This window comes from Scyliorhinus canicula, chromosome 10 (genome assembly GCF_902713615.1).
Source record: "Scyliorhinus canicula chromosome 10, sScyCan1.1, whole genome shotgun sequence".
Taxonomy (NCBI): Eukaryota; Metazoa; Chordata; class Chondrichthyes; order Carcharhiniformes; family Scyliorhinidae; genus Scyliorhinus; species Scyliorhinus canicula.
Window position 1 is genome coordinate 142,901,643 of NC_052155.1, and position 14,037 is coordinate 142,915,679.

Consider the following 14,037-nt stretch of genomic DNA (forward strand, 5'->3'; position numbering starts at 1 on the left):
CGTTTTTCATTTTTCATCCATGTATTTGTCAAGATGCCTTTTGAACGCCGTTAATGTATCTGCCTCCACAACCTCCCCTGGCAACGCATTCCAGGCACTCGCCACCCTCCGTGTAAAAAAACTTGCCCGACACATTTCTTCTAAACTTTGCCCTACGGACCTTTATCCTATGTACCCTAATGACAGACCTCTCCACCCTGAAAAAAAAGTGCCTGCCCATCCACGCCTCTCAATCTTGTACACCTCTATCAGGTCACCCCTCAACCTCTGCTGTTCTAATGATGCTGTCACGGTCCAATTTTTCAGTATTGGATTGCCAAAAGTTTATTGTTCTTTCAAATCCACATAGTTCTTTGATCTCCACATGGTCCTTTGTGGTCTGCCCATGGTCGATATTAAGCGAGTTGCAATTGCAATGACATGGGGATATGAAGGAATATGAAAGCTGGGTGAAGTAAATGGGTTGACATTGGGCAGGATTTCCTAAAAGGGAACTGAACAAAGTCACCTTGCGAGCATGTTCAGCTGTGTGTTTCGCGGCACTCTCAATTCCAAGAAACACATGGCTATTCAATATCACTCATGTTGTAAAAGGCGCCTAAGTGGGGAACGTGCGACATGGAACTCCCCAGTGTAGCAAGACGCCGTTTTTAAATGTCAGCCCAATCTCAAAGGCCCTCAAAATGATCCCCAACCTCACCCGCCTCCCAGCCTAAATGTACTATGGGAGGGGTTTACATCGTAACATCTCGCAAGATCGCGTTGAATCACGGCAGATGTGGTGAGCCGTGTAGGTTCTGGGAGCTGGGTCATCCGCCTTTCTCAGCTATGCTGCGCTGCGCTGGTTTTCAGGCGCAGTTTGCCCATTGGGTCGCACCTATTTGGTTGTCATGGATGGTATGAGGGGCCATGTGGCTGTGGGGAGCGAAGAGATGTGAGGGGTGAGGTTTCGAGGGCCAAACAATTTCTGAGACAATTGAGACAAATTCCCAAAGAAACAAGTGGGCATTCTCACCAGTCAACATTAGCACACCCCCCATTTTAGGCTGCATGCACTCTGCTTCCAGGACCACTAGGCCTAACTCCATCCCGCACCCGCCTACCCTCTGCCCTATATTGCCTGGACTGAAACATTTGCATATTCGGGGCAGCACGGTAGCACAAGCGGCTAGCACCGTGGCTTCACAGCACCAGGGTCCCAGATTCGATTCCCCCGGGTCACTGTCTGTGCCGAGTCTGCACAATCTCCCCGTGTTTGCGTGGGCTTCCGTTTGCGTGGTGCTCCGGTTCCTCCTACAGTCCAAAGACGTGCAGGTTAGGTGGATTGGCCATGATAAATTGCCCTTAGTGACCAAAAAGGATAGATGGTGTTATTGGGTTACGGGGATAGGGTGTAAGTGTGTCAGTGCAGACACAATGGGCCGAAGGGCCTCCTTCTGCATTGTATGTTCTATGTATATCATGCTACCTTTTGTCAAGGCAGATTCAGCGAAACATTTTCCAACTCGAGTTAACCATCACCCTAACGAAAATCCAGCCTTTTGTGCTCATTTACGGAAGCAGTTACAATGTCTGTCCCTATGTTCAAAAAACTTACATCCTAGTTTGAAAAATAAACTTGACTAACCTTTGCTTCTTTTTGTCATCCTCGATAACTTTCAATCTTTCAATATCCATCCACAGCCACCAGTATTTCTCACCAGCTGTTCCCTTTAGAAACTTCTTAAACTTTTCGATGCCCTTACTGTTTTTGAAATCATATTTGTGGCGTGGTGTACTGTAGCAAAACTCTCTGGTATCATCTTCCTCGTTGGAAGAATCAGATTCCAAACCTTCCTCACCCACATTTTCTGATAAAGTCCCTATATTACCTCTCACTGTAAACGATCTATGTCTATCCAGCTGAGTAGTTTCTAAAGTGGTAGACCTTGGTACGATGGGAGTGTCAATCTGTGGATTAATGTCCAAGTGAGATTTTGATTCATCAGGTGCAGAAGGGAGATTGGTATCTGTGCTAACGTTCTCTTCATGGGTTATTGTTCCATCATCAGTGTTGACTTGCTTTCTGTCCTTTCTTTGTTCTGTTTCAATCTCTGACTTGACGTCAAGAAATATTGTTCCTGGTGCCTGCAAAGGGTACTCAGGGACAAATTCAAATAATTCATTATCGACAACCTTTGGTTTGGAGTGACCGATGGTGCACAGCTCATTATTGTCAAAATATTGTCTGCTAGATTGTCCTCTGTTAGTTTTCAATCTAACTGGCAGCATCCCAGCTTCAACTCTCATCATAACGTCATTCAAGAGCGAAATGCCTAGAAAAATTCAATTTTAAGAAATGTTATTCCTTGTACAGGAAGAGGGCAAAGATTCATAGCAAAGTTACAGTATATGATCAGTTTAGAAACATGTGGTCCAACATTTGAACTAACTTGCTTCATGCCTTCATACTTTTCACACACATATTGGTTTGAAGAGGGAACAGGATGTTTCAACAATGCATTACGAGTAATTAATTCAGGCAATTAATATTTGCAAGTTTTTAGCCTGTGCACTAAGAGCATGGCAAAGTAAATGGGGCCAATAAATCAAGCATTTGTCACCAAATTGCAGGAGGCACGTCCAGCTTATTAACAGTGTAACAATATTTCCAAAACAAATGAAACAAAGTAGGGCAGCATGTTACAAAACATTATTTTGCTGGATTAAAAAATGAAGATACAAATTTTACTTTATCTTTAGAGTCACAGAATCATACAGCACATAAAAGGGCCTTCAGTTCATTGTGTCTCCGCCAGTCAAAAACCACCTAGTCATTCTAATCCCATTTGCCAGCACTTGGCCCCTAGCCTTGTATACTCATGGATCGCAAGTGCACATCTAAATACGTCTGAAATGTTATGGGGGTCTCTGTCTCCATCACCCTTTCAGGGAGCGAATTCCAAACTCCCACCACCCTCTTGGTCAAAAAGCTCTACCTCACATCCCTCTAAACCTCCTGCCCCTTACCTTAAATCTATGCTCCCTGATCGTTGACTCCTCGATCATGGAGAAAGATTTATTCCTCTCTACTCTATCTATGCCCTTCAATGTTATGCATCCCCACGCCCCCTGGCGTCAGTCTCCTGTGCTCCAAAGAAACAATCTAAGTCTATCCAAACTCTCTTCATAATTAAAGTCTCCAGCCCAGGCAATATACTGGTAAATCTCCTCTGCACCCAGAAGACCATAAGACATAGGAGCAGAATTAGGCCACTTAGCCCATCGAGTCTGCTCTGACATTCCATCATGGCGTTTGATATTTTTCTCATCCTCATTCTCCTGTCTTCTTCCCAAAACCCCTGATCTCGTTATTAATCAAGAAACTATCTCTGTCGTAAAGACACTCAGTGATTTGGCCACCACAGCCTTCTGGAAGCATTGAATTCCACAGATTCACCACCCTCTGGCTGAAGAAATTCCTTCTCATCTCGGTTTTAAAGGATTGTCCCTTTAGGTTGAGATTGTGTCCTCTGCTTCCAGTTTCCAGTGCTATCACATGTGGATTCCAGAACTGCACAGTGCTCGAGCTGTGACCAAACCAACATTTTATACAATTGCAACATAACCTCCCTGCTCTTAAACTCCATGCCTCGGCTAATAAAGTAAGAAGTCTTACAACATCAGGTTAAAGTCCAGGTTTGTTTCAAACACTAGCTTTTGGAGCACTGCTCCTTCCTCAGATGGAGGAAGGAGCCTGAGGAAGGAGCTGCGCTCAGAAAGCTAGTATTTGAAACAAACCTGTTGGACTTTAACCTGGTGCTGTAAGACTTCTTACTGTGCTCACCCCAGTCCAACGCCGGCATCTCCACATCATCGGCTAATAAAGGCAAGTATACCATATGCCCTCTTACCCACTGCTCTGTTACCTGAAGGGACTGGTGCACATGTACACCAAGATCCATCTGATCCTCGTGGTTCCAAGGGTCTTGCCGTTTATCATGTATTCCTTTGCTTTGTTTGTCCTTATCCGATTGAATTTAATTTGCCCATCTGACTAGCCTGTCTATATCTGCCTGTAATCGAAGCCTGCATTCCACGCACCCACCACTCTCTGTGTAAAGTATCTACCTCTGACATCTCCCATCCAATCACCTTAAAATGATGTCCCCCTCATGAAAGTCATTTCCACCCTGACATCTCCCCTATACCTTCTTCCAATCACCTTAAAATGATGTCCCCCTCATGAAAGTCATTTCCACCCTGGGGAAAAGTCTCCAGCTATCCACTCTATCCATGCCTCTCATCACCTTGTACACCTCTATCAAGTCACCTCTCAGATTTTCGGCAGGAGCAGTGGGTCACCAAACCACCAATTTTCATTTCATAGAACATATAACAGTACAGCACAGTACAGGCCCTTCAGCCCACAATGTTGTGCCAACCATTTATCCTTATCCAAGATAAACCTAACCTACACCCCTTCAATTTAGTGCTGTTCATGTGCTTGTCGAAGAGTCGCTCAAATGTCCCTAATGACTCTGACTCCACCAACTCCGCAGGCAGTGCATTCCACACACCCACCACTCTGTGTAAAGTATCTACCTCTGACATCTCCCCTATACCTTCCTCCAATCACCTTAAAATGATGTCCCCCTCATGAAAGTCATTTCCACCCTGGGGAAAAGTCTCCAGCTATCCACTCTATCCATGCCTCTCATCACCTTGTACACCTCTATCAAGTCACCTCTCAGATTTTTAGATTTTCGGCTGGAGCAGTGTCCAGGGGCCTGTGGGGAAGGTAAGTTTACCTCTTTAAAAACTTACCTTTAGAGCTGCAGGAAGTCGGCCGTGGGGATTTCTGGGAAGATTTGTTAGTATCTGTATATAGGTTGGGCAGTTGCTAAACCCGAAACACTACACTTATAGTGTCCCTTTACCTCCTCTAACCTAAGGGGTTGAGTGAATATCAGGTAAGCTCTTCCTTTCTTTTTCTTGTTTTATCTAGAGGGGATGGCAGGGAAGACAGTGCAATGTTCCTGCTCCAAAATGTTTGATGTGAGGAACGCCGTCAGTGTCCCTGCTGATTTCATCTGTGGGAAGTGCACCCATCTCCAGCTCCTCAGATACCGTGTTAGGGAACTGGAGCTGGAGCAACTTCGGATCATTCGGGAGGCAGAGGTGGTCATAGATAGAAGCTTCAGGGATGTAGTTACTTCTAAGAATAAAGATAGATGGGTGACAGTGAGAGGGGCTGGGAGGAAGCAGTCAGTACAGGGATCCCTTGTGGTCGTTCCTCTTAGTAACAAGTATACGGCTTAGGATATGTTGGGGGGGGGGGGGGACTTACAAGGAGTAAGCCATGGGGTACAGGTCTCTGGCACAGAGTCTTTCCCTGTTGCTCAGAAGGGAAGGGGGAGAGGAGTGGATTGGAGATTCCATAGTTAGGGGGATAGATAAGAGATTCTGCGGGAACAAGAGACTCCCGGTTGGTGTGTTGCCTCCCAGGTGCCAGGGTCCGCGATGTCTCTGATCATGTTTTCGGGATCCTTAAGGGGGAGGGGGAGCAGCCCCAAGTCGTGGTCCACATAGGTACCAACAACATAGGTAGGAAAAGGGATAGGGATGTAAGGCAGGGATTCAGGGAGCCAGGGTGGAAACTTAGATCTCGGACAAACAGAGTTATTATCTCAGGGTTGTTACCCCTGCCATGTGCTAGCGAGACAAGGAATAGGGAGAGAGAGCAGTTGAACACATGGCTACAGGGATGGTGCAGGAGGGAGAGTTTCAGATTCCTGGATAATTGGGGCTCATTCAGGGATAGGTGGGACCTCTACAAACAGGGTGGCCTACACCTGGACCAGAGGGGTCCCAAGCCTCAGGGGGAAATTTGCTAATGCCCTTCGGGAAGGTTTAAACTAATTCAGCAGGGGATTGGGAACCTGAATTGTAGCTCCAGCATACAGGAGGTTGAGAGTAGTGAGGTCTCAAAGTTGCAGGAGTGTACCGGTTGGCAGGAAGGTGGTTTAAAGTGTGTCTACTTCAATGCCAGGAGCATCCGGAATAAGGTGGGTGAACGTGCAGCATGGGTTGGTACCAGGGACTTCGATGTTGTGGCCATTTCGGAGACATGGATAGAGCAGGGACAGGAAGGGTTGTTGCAGGTGCCGGGGTTTAGATATTTCAGTAAGCTCAGGGAAGGTGGTAAAAGAGGGGAGGGGTGACATTGTTAGTCAAGGACAGTATTACGGTGGCAGAAAGGACGTTTGATGAGGACTCGTCTACTGAGGTAGTATGGGCTGAGGTTAGAAACAGGAAAGGAGGTCACCCTGTTCTGGGTTTTCTATAGGCCTCCAAACATTTCCAGAGATGTAGTGGAAAGGATTGCAAAGAAGATTCTGGATAGGAGCGAAAGTAACAGGGTAGTTGTTATGTGGGACTTTAACTTTCCAAATATTGACTGGAAACGCGACAGTTCCGAGTACTTCAGATGGGTCCATTTTTTTCCAATGTTGCAGGAGGGTTTCCTGACACAGTATGTAGATAGGCCAATGAGAGGCGAGGCCATATTGGATTTGGTACTGGGTAATGAACAAGGACAAGTGTTAGATTTGGAGGTAGGTGAGCACGTTGGTGATAGTGACCACAATTCACAAACGATTACGTTTACTTTAGTGATGGAAAGGGATAGGTATATACCGCAGGGCAAGAGATATATCTGGGGGAAAGGCAATTATGATGCGATGATGCAAGAGTTAGGATGCATCAGATGGGGAGGGAAACTGCAGGGGATGGGCACAATTGAAATGTGGAGCTTGTTCAAGGAACAGGATTTCAGTAAAGCGTTTGATAAGGTTCCCCACGGTAGGCTATTGCAGAAAATACTGAGGCATGGGATTCAGGGTGATTTAGCAGTTTGGATAGGAAATTGGCTAGCTGGAAGAAGACAAAGGGTGGTGGTTGATGGGAAATGTTCAGACTGGTGTCCAGTTACTAGTGGTGTACCACAAGGATCTGATTTGGGGCCACTGCTGTTTGTCATTTATATAAATGATCTGGAGGAGGGCGTAGAAGGATGGGGGAGTAAATTTGCAGATGACACTGAAGCCGGTGGAGTTGTGGACAGTGCAGAAGGATGTTACAAGTTACAGAGGGACATAGATAAGCTGCAGCGCTGGGCTGAGAGGTGTCAAATGGAGTTTAATGTGTGAGGTGATTCATTTTGGAAGGAATAACAGGAAGACAGAGTACTGGGCTAATGGCAAGATTCTTGATAGTGTGGATAAGCAGAGAGATCTCGATGTCCATGTACATAGATCCCTGAAAGTTGCCACCCAGGTTGAGAGGGTTGTTAAGAAGGGGTAGGGTGTGTTAGCAATTATTGGTAGAGGGATTGAGTTTCGGAGCCATGTTGCAGCTGTACAAAACTCTGGTGCGGCCGCATTTGGAGTATTGCATGCAATTCTGGTCGGCGCATTATAGGAAGGATGTGGAAGCATTGGAAAGGGTGCAGAGGAGATTTCATAGAATTTACAGTGCAGAAGGAGGAGACCATTCGGCCCATCGAGTCTGCACTGGCTCTTGAGGCTGTTTTCGTGAGAGAGAAGGTTAAGAGGTGACTTAATTGAGACATACAAGATGATCAGAGGATTAGATGGGGTGGACATTAAGAGCCTTTTTCCTCGGATGGTGATGTCTAGCACGAGGGTACATAGCTTTAAATTGAGGGGAGATAGATGTAGGACAGATGTCAGAGGTAGGATCTTTACTCCGAGAGTAGCAAGGGCGTGGAATGCCCTGCCTGCAACAGTAGTGGACTCACCAACACTCAGGACATTCAAATGGTCATTGGATAAACATATGGATGATAAGGGAATAGTGTAGATGGGCTTTAGAGTGGTTTCACAGGTCAGCGCAACATCGAAGGCCGAAGGGCTTGCACTACGCTGTAATGTTCTATGTTCTCTATACCTTCTTCGCTCCAGTGAGAAAAGCCCTAGCTCCCTCAGCCTGTCTTCATAAGACATGCCCTCCAGTCCAGGCAGCATCCGGGTAAATCTCCTCTGCACCCTCTCCAAAGCATCCACATCCTTCCTATAATGAGGCGACCAGAACACAATGGGCAGGATTCTCCATTATAGCAGCAGAGTGTTATATAAGAACATATAAGAAAAGGGAGCAGGAGTAGGCCATCTGGCCCCTCGAGCCTGCTTTGCCATTCAATGAGATCATGGCTGATCTTTTGTGGACTCAGCTCTACTTTCCAGCCCGAACACCATAACCCTTAATTCCTCAAAAAACTATCTATCTCTATTTTATAAAGATATAATGAAGGAGCCTCAGCTGCTTCACTGGGCAAGGAATTCCATTGATTCACAACCCTTTGGGTGAAGGAGTTCCTCCTAAACTCAGTCCTAAATCTACTTCCCCTTATTTTGAGGCTATGCTCCCTAGTTCTGCTTTCACCCGCCAGTGGAAACAACCTGCCTATCCTATCTATTCCCTTCATAATTTTATATGTTTCTATAAGATCCCCCCTCATCCTTCTAAATTCCAACGAGTACAGTCCCAGTCTACTCAACTTCTCCTCGTAATCCAACCCCTTTAGCTCTGTGATTAACCTCGTGAATCTCCTCTGCACACCCTCCAGCGCCAGTACGTCCTTTCTCAGGTAAGGAGACCAAAACTGAACACAATACTCCAGGTGTGGCCTCACTAACACCTTATACAATTGCAGCATAACCTCCCTAGTCTTATACTCCATCCCTCTAGCAATGAAGGACAAAATTCCATTTGCCTTCTTAATCACCTGTTGCACCTATAAACCAACTTTTTGCGACTCATGCACTAGCACACCCAGGTCTCTCTGCACAGCAGCATGCTTTAATATTTTATCATTTAAATAATAATCCCTTTTGCTGTTATTCCTACCAAAATGGATAACCTCACATTTGTAAAGATGACGCCTTCGTAAAAACCAGAGCATTTTACGATGCCGTCAGCGGGCCGCTAGGAGCAACAATCCTGCGTCACATAAGGGGCCAGTTCGAGCACAGGGGCACGGCCCCAGACCGGCGTCGGATACGCGGGCCATGCCATTGACGCGGTGCCTTGTCTCACAAGTTGCGCGAGCTATGCACATTGCCGACGCTCGCAAGACGGTCGTCGCCCGCTATGCTACACCGAGGTTTAGGGACCACGACCTCAACACGCCCTTGGACGCGGTGGAGGGGAGGAGGGGAGTCATGTACCTCGGACTGGGCCTCAACACCCCGCACAGCACCGTCCGGCGTATGTGGAGGGAGGTGGGCTCGGCTGTCAGCACCGTGGGGCATACACCACGGACCGGCGAACAGTGCCGGAAAAAGCTCCGGCCAGGATTTCGGAGAATCCCGTCGTGTGTGTTCTGCGCCAGCTCTGCGAATCCCCAATGACGGGAAGCCGTTTACCTTGTTTGTCCATGAGAAAGAAGGATACATCATAGGAATACTGGTGCAAGAAGATGGGAATCAGCAGAGACCTATTTGGTACTATTCGGGAAAGCCGGATGCAGTGGCCCTCAGATGGGGAAGTTGCCTAAGAGCCATAGAAGACACGTGTCAGGCTGTAATGGCCATTGCGGATCTAGTCCTGGACCAAAAGCTAATGTCAGACACCCCCATGCTTTACTCATTTTGCCTTCTATGAGCAGAGTATCCCAGGTGACTGCAGCCAAATGGACAAGGTGGACAGCGATCCTGGAAGCCCCCAATCTCCACATTGTCCAGGTTAGCCCGGTGAGCCTATCATCTATGCTCTTGCTTCTCGAGGAGCAAGACAGGGGAGGAGAGGGGCATGATTGCATGGAGACTTTGAACTAAATGTAGGAATTGCACTTGGTGGCAGAGGAACCATTGCACAACTCAGACCTGGTCCTATTTACAGAAGAGTCCTCCTTTGTTGATAATGGCATCTGAAAAGCAGGATGGGCGGTTACAAGCCTACATGAGATTGTGGATAAGGCCACAGCCCAACAAGCTGAGTTACGAGTCCTGGCAGAGGCATGCTGGGTAGCAAAAGGACAGCGGCTAATGCCTATACAGATTCAAGGTACAGCTTTCGGGATGCTCACAACTTTGGCCAGTTAGCGCAGAGAAGAAGATTTCTCACTCACTCACTTATCCGAAATGGGAAGGAGGTGAGAGTCTTATTCAAGGCCCACGAACTGTCCATCTTGAAGTATAAAGCCCATACTAAAGAAAATACCACAGAAACACAATGAAAGGCTCAAGCCGACAAGGCAGCCAAAGTGCCAACCTCACAATGTGCTTCTCCAGAGAAACCAGCACAAACATGCAGACTGGGAGCAACCAGTCTAACTCAAGACATACAGACAATGCAAGGCGACTACTCTCGAAAGGAGATACAGACAAGCCAGTCGCGCCACAACCACTGATGCCCTATTTGGCCCACTCATGGGGGCACTTGGTCCCACAACAAATGGCAGCACGCTTCCAGAAAACCTGGTGTAGTCGTGGATTCGAGAAACATGCCCAGTTGATAGCAGACAGCTGTGTAGTCTGATAGAAGAATAATCCTGCACCTATCAATGACCTGATTGACTGGTAAGGAAAGTGCTCCAATTAGCAGTAGCTGGGAGAAATTTAATGTTTTGTGTGTTGGTAGGAAATGTGATTGGTAAGTAAAATCCTTATTCCTTTCAATTATTCATTATTTGAGATTATATTTGTAATCAGTTAAGGTAAAATGTAAAAATGGCAGGAGATCCCAGACCCGTGTTATGCTCCTCTTGCTCAATGTGGGAGTTCAGGTACGCAGACGATGCCCCGACTCCTTCATGTGCGGGAAGTGAATCCAGCTGCAGCTCCTGTTAGACCGCATGACGGCTCTGGAGCTGCAGATGGACTCACTTTGGAGCATCCGCGATGCTGAGGAGGTCGTGGATAGCACGTTCAGTGAGTTGGTCACACTGCAGATTAGGATTGGTGAGGGAGACAGGGAATGGGTGACCAAAAGGCAGAGAAAGAGGAGGAAGGCAGTGCAGGTGTGCTCTGCGGTCATCTCACTCCAAAACAGGTATACAATTTTGGATGCTGTTGGGGGAGATGACTCACTAGGGGAAGGCAGTAGTGGCCAGGCTCATGGCACCGTGGCTGGCTCTGCTACACAGAAGGGAAAAAGACTGGCAGGGCTATAGTCATAGGGGATTCAATCGTAAGGAGAGTGGACAGGCGTTTCTGTGGTCGAAAACGAGACTCCCGAATGGTATGTTGCCTCCCGGGTGCACGGGTCAGGGATGTCTCAGATGGGCTGCAGGACATAAAAAAGGGGGAGGGTGAACAGCCAGTTGTCGTGGTGCATATAGGCACCAATGATATCTGTAAAAAAAAACGGGATGAGGACCGACAATCAGAATTTAGGGTGTTAGAAGATAAGTTAAAAGTAGGACCTCAAAGTGAGTAATCTCAGGATTGCTACCCGTGCAATGAGACAGTCAGAGTAGAAATTCAAGAATAGTTAGAATGAATACGTGGCTTGAGAGATGGTGCAGGAGGGACGGGGTTCATATTTTTGGGACATTAGAACCGGTTCGGGGGCGGTGGGACCATTACAAATCGGATGGTCTACACCTGGGCAGGACTGTAACCAATGTCCGAGGAGGAGCTTTTGCTAACACTGTTGGGGAGGTTTTAAACTAATGTGGCGGGGGATGGGAACCAGAGTAGGAAGTTAGAGGTCAATAAAGAGGCAGCAACTAAAGCCAGTAAGGTACTAGATAATAAACTCAATGTGACTAAGGGGAAGAGTAGACAGGGACGAGTTGATGAACACAAAGGGACAGGGGGTCTGAGGTGCATTTGTTTTAATGCGAGAAGTGTAGCAGGTAAGGCAGAATAGTTTAGGGCTTGGATTAGTACCTGGGAACATGATGTTATTGGTATTACTGAGACTTGGTTGAGGGAAGGGCAAGACTGGCAGCTAAATATCCCAGGGTATAGATGCTTCAGGAGGGATAGAGAGGGAGGTAAAAGGGGTGGAGGAGTTGCATTACTGGGCAGAGATGATATCACAGCTGTGATTAAGGAGGGTACGATGGAGGATTCGAGCACTGAGGCAATATGGATAGAGCTAAGAAATAGGAAGGGTGCAGTAACATTGTTGGGACTTTACTACAGGTCTCCCAAAAGCGAGCGTGAAGTAGAGGTACAAATATGTAGACAGAATATAGAAAAATGTAGGAGCAATAGGATGGCCGTAATGGGAGATTTTAACTTCCCCAACATTGAATGGGACTCATGTTGTGTTTTTCATAGAAATTACAGTGTAGAAGGAGGCCATTCGTCCCATCGAGTCTGCACCGGATCTTGGAAAGAGCACCCTACCCAAGGTCAACACCTCCACCCTATCCCCATAACCCAGTACCCCACCCAACACTAAGGGCAATTTTTGACACTAAGGGCAATTTATCATGGCCAATCCACCTAACTTGCACATCTTTGGACTGTGGGAGGAACTGGAGGAAACCCACGCACACGCGGGGAGGACGTGCAGACTCCGCACAGACAATGACCCAAGCCAGAATCGAACCTGGGACTCTGGCGCTGTGAAGCAATTGCGCTATCCACAATGTTACCATGCTGTTGGAGGCGTAGATGGAGCAAAATTTATAAAGAGCATCCAGGAGAGTTTTTTATAGTAGTATGTAAATAGTCCAACTCGGGAAGGGGCCATACTGGACCTGATATTGGGGAATGATCCTGGCCAGGTGGTCGACGTTTCAGTCAGTGATTACTTTGGGAATAGCAATCACAATTCCCTAAGTTTTAGAATATTCATGGACAAAGACGAGAGTGGTCCTAAAGGAAGAGTGCTAAATTGGGGAAAGGCCAAGTAGAACAAAATTCGGCAGGAGCTAGGGAATATGGATTGGGAGCAGCTGTTTAAGGGTAAATCCACATTTGAAATGTGGGAGTCTTTTAAGTAAAGGTTGATTAGAGTGCAAGACAGACATGTCCCTGTGAAAATGAGGGATAGAAATGGCAAGATTAGGGAATAATGGATGACGGGTGGAATTGTGAGACTAGCTCAGATGAAAACGAAAGGAAACATAAGATCTAGGCGACTTAAAACTGATGAAGCTTTGGAGGAATATCGGGAAAGTAGGACTAATCTCAAACGCGCAATAAAGAGGGCTAAAAGGGGTAATGAAATATATTTGGCTAACAGGGTTAAGGAAAATCCCAAAGCCTTTTATTTGTCTATAAGGAGCAAGAGAGAACTAGAGAGAGGATTGGCCCACACAAAGACAAAAGAGGGAATTTATGCGTGGAGTCAGAGGAAATGGGTGAGATTCTTAATGAGTACTTTGCATCGGTATTCACAAAGGAGGGGGGACATGACAGATGTTGAGGTTAGGGATGGATGTTGAAATATTCTAGGTCAAGTCGGCATAAGGAAGGGGAAGTTTTGGGTATTCTAAAAGGCATTCAGGTGGTCAAGTCCCCAGGTCCAGATGGGATCTATCCCAGGTTACTGACGGAATCGAGGGACAAAATAGCTGGGGACTTAACAGATATATTTGCAGCATCCTTGAGCACAGGTGGGGTCTCGGAGGACTGGAGAGTTGCTAATGTTGTTCCTTTGTTTAAGAAGGGTGTCAGGGATAACCCAGGGAATTATAGACCTGTGCGCTTGATGTCAGTGGTAGGCAAACTATTGGAGAAGATATTGAGGGATAGGATCTGTTCACATTTGGAAGAAAATAGACCTATCATAGAACATAGAACAGTACAGCACAGAACAGGCCCTTCGGCCCTCAATGTTGTGCCGAGCCATGATCACCCTACTCAAACCCACGTATCCACCCTATACCCGTAACCCAACAACCCCCCCCATTAACCTTACTTTTTTAGGACACTACGGGCAATTTAGCATGGCCAATCCACCTAACCCGCACATCTTTGGACTGTGGGAGGAAACCGGAGCACCCGGAGGAAACCCACGCACACAGGGGGAGGACGTGCAGACTCCACACAGACAGTGACCCAGCCGGGAATC

The 14,037-nt window shown here is 46.9% G+C and overlaps 1 protein-coding gene across 1 annotated transcript in view; it reads right to left on the reverse strand.

The window, feature by feature from the left end:
• The window catches only part of LOC119972149 (regulator of G-protein signaling 22-like), an 810,134-nt gene that overhangs the window by 604,652 nt on the left and 191,445 nt on the right, over nucleotides 1-14,037 (reverse strand). The window contains exon 8 of the mRNA XM_038808479.1: nucleotides 1,628-2,315. Within this exon, the coding sequence (XP_038664407.1) occupies nucleotides 1,628-2,315 (688 nt within the window). The remainder of the gene's footprint in view (nucleotides 1-1,627; nucleotides 2,316-14,037) is intronic.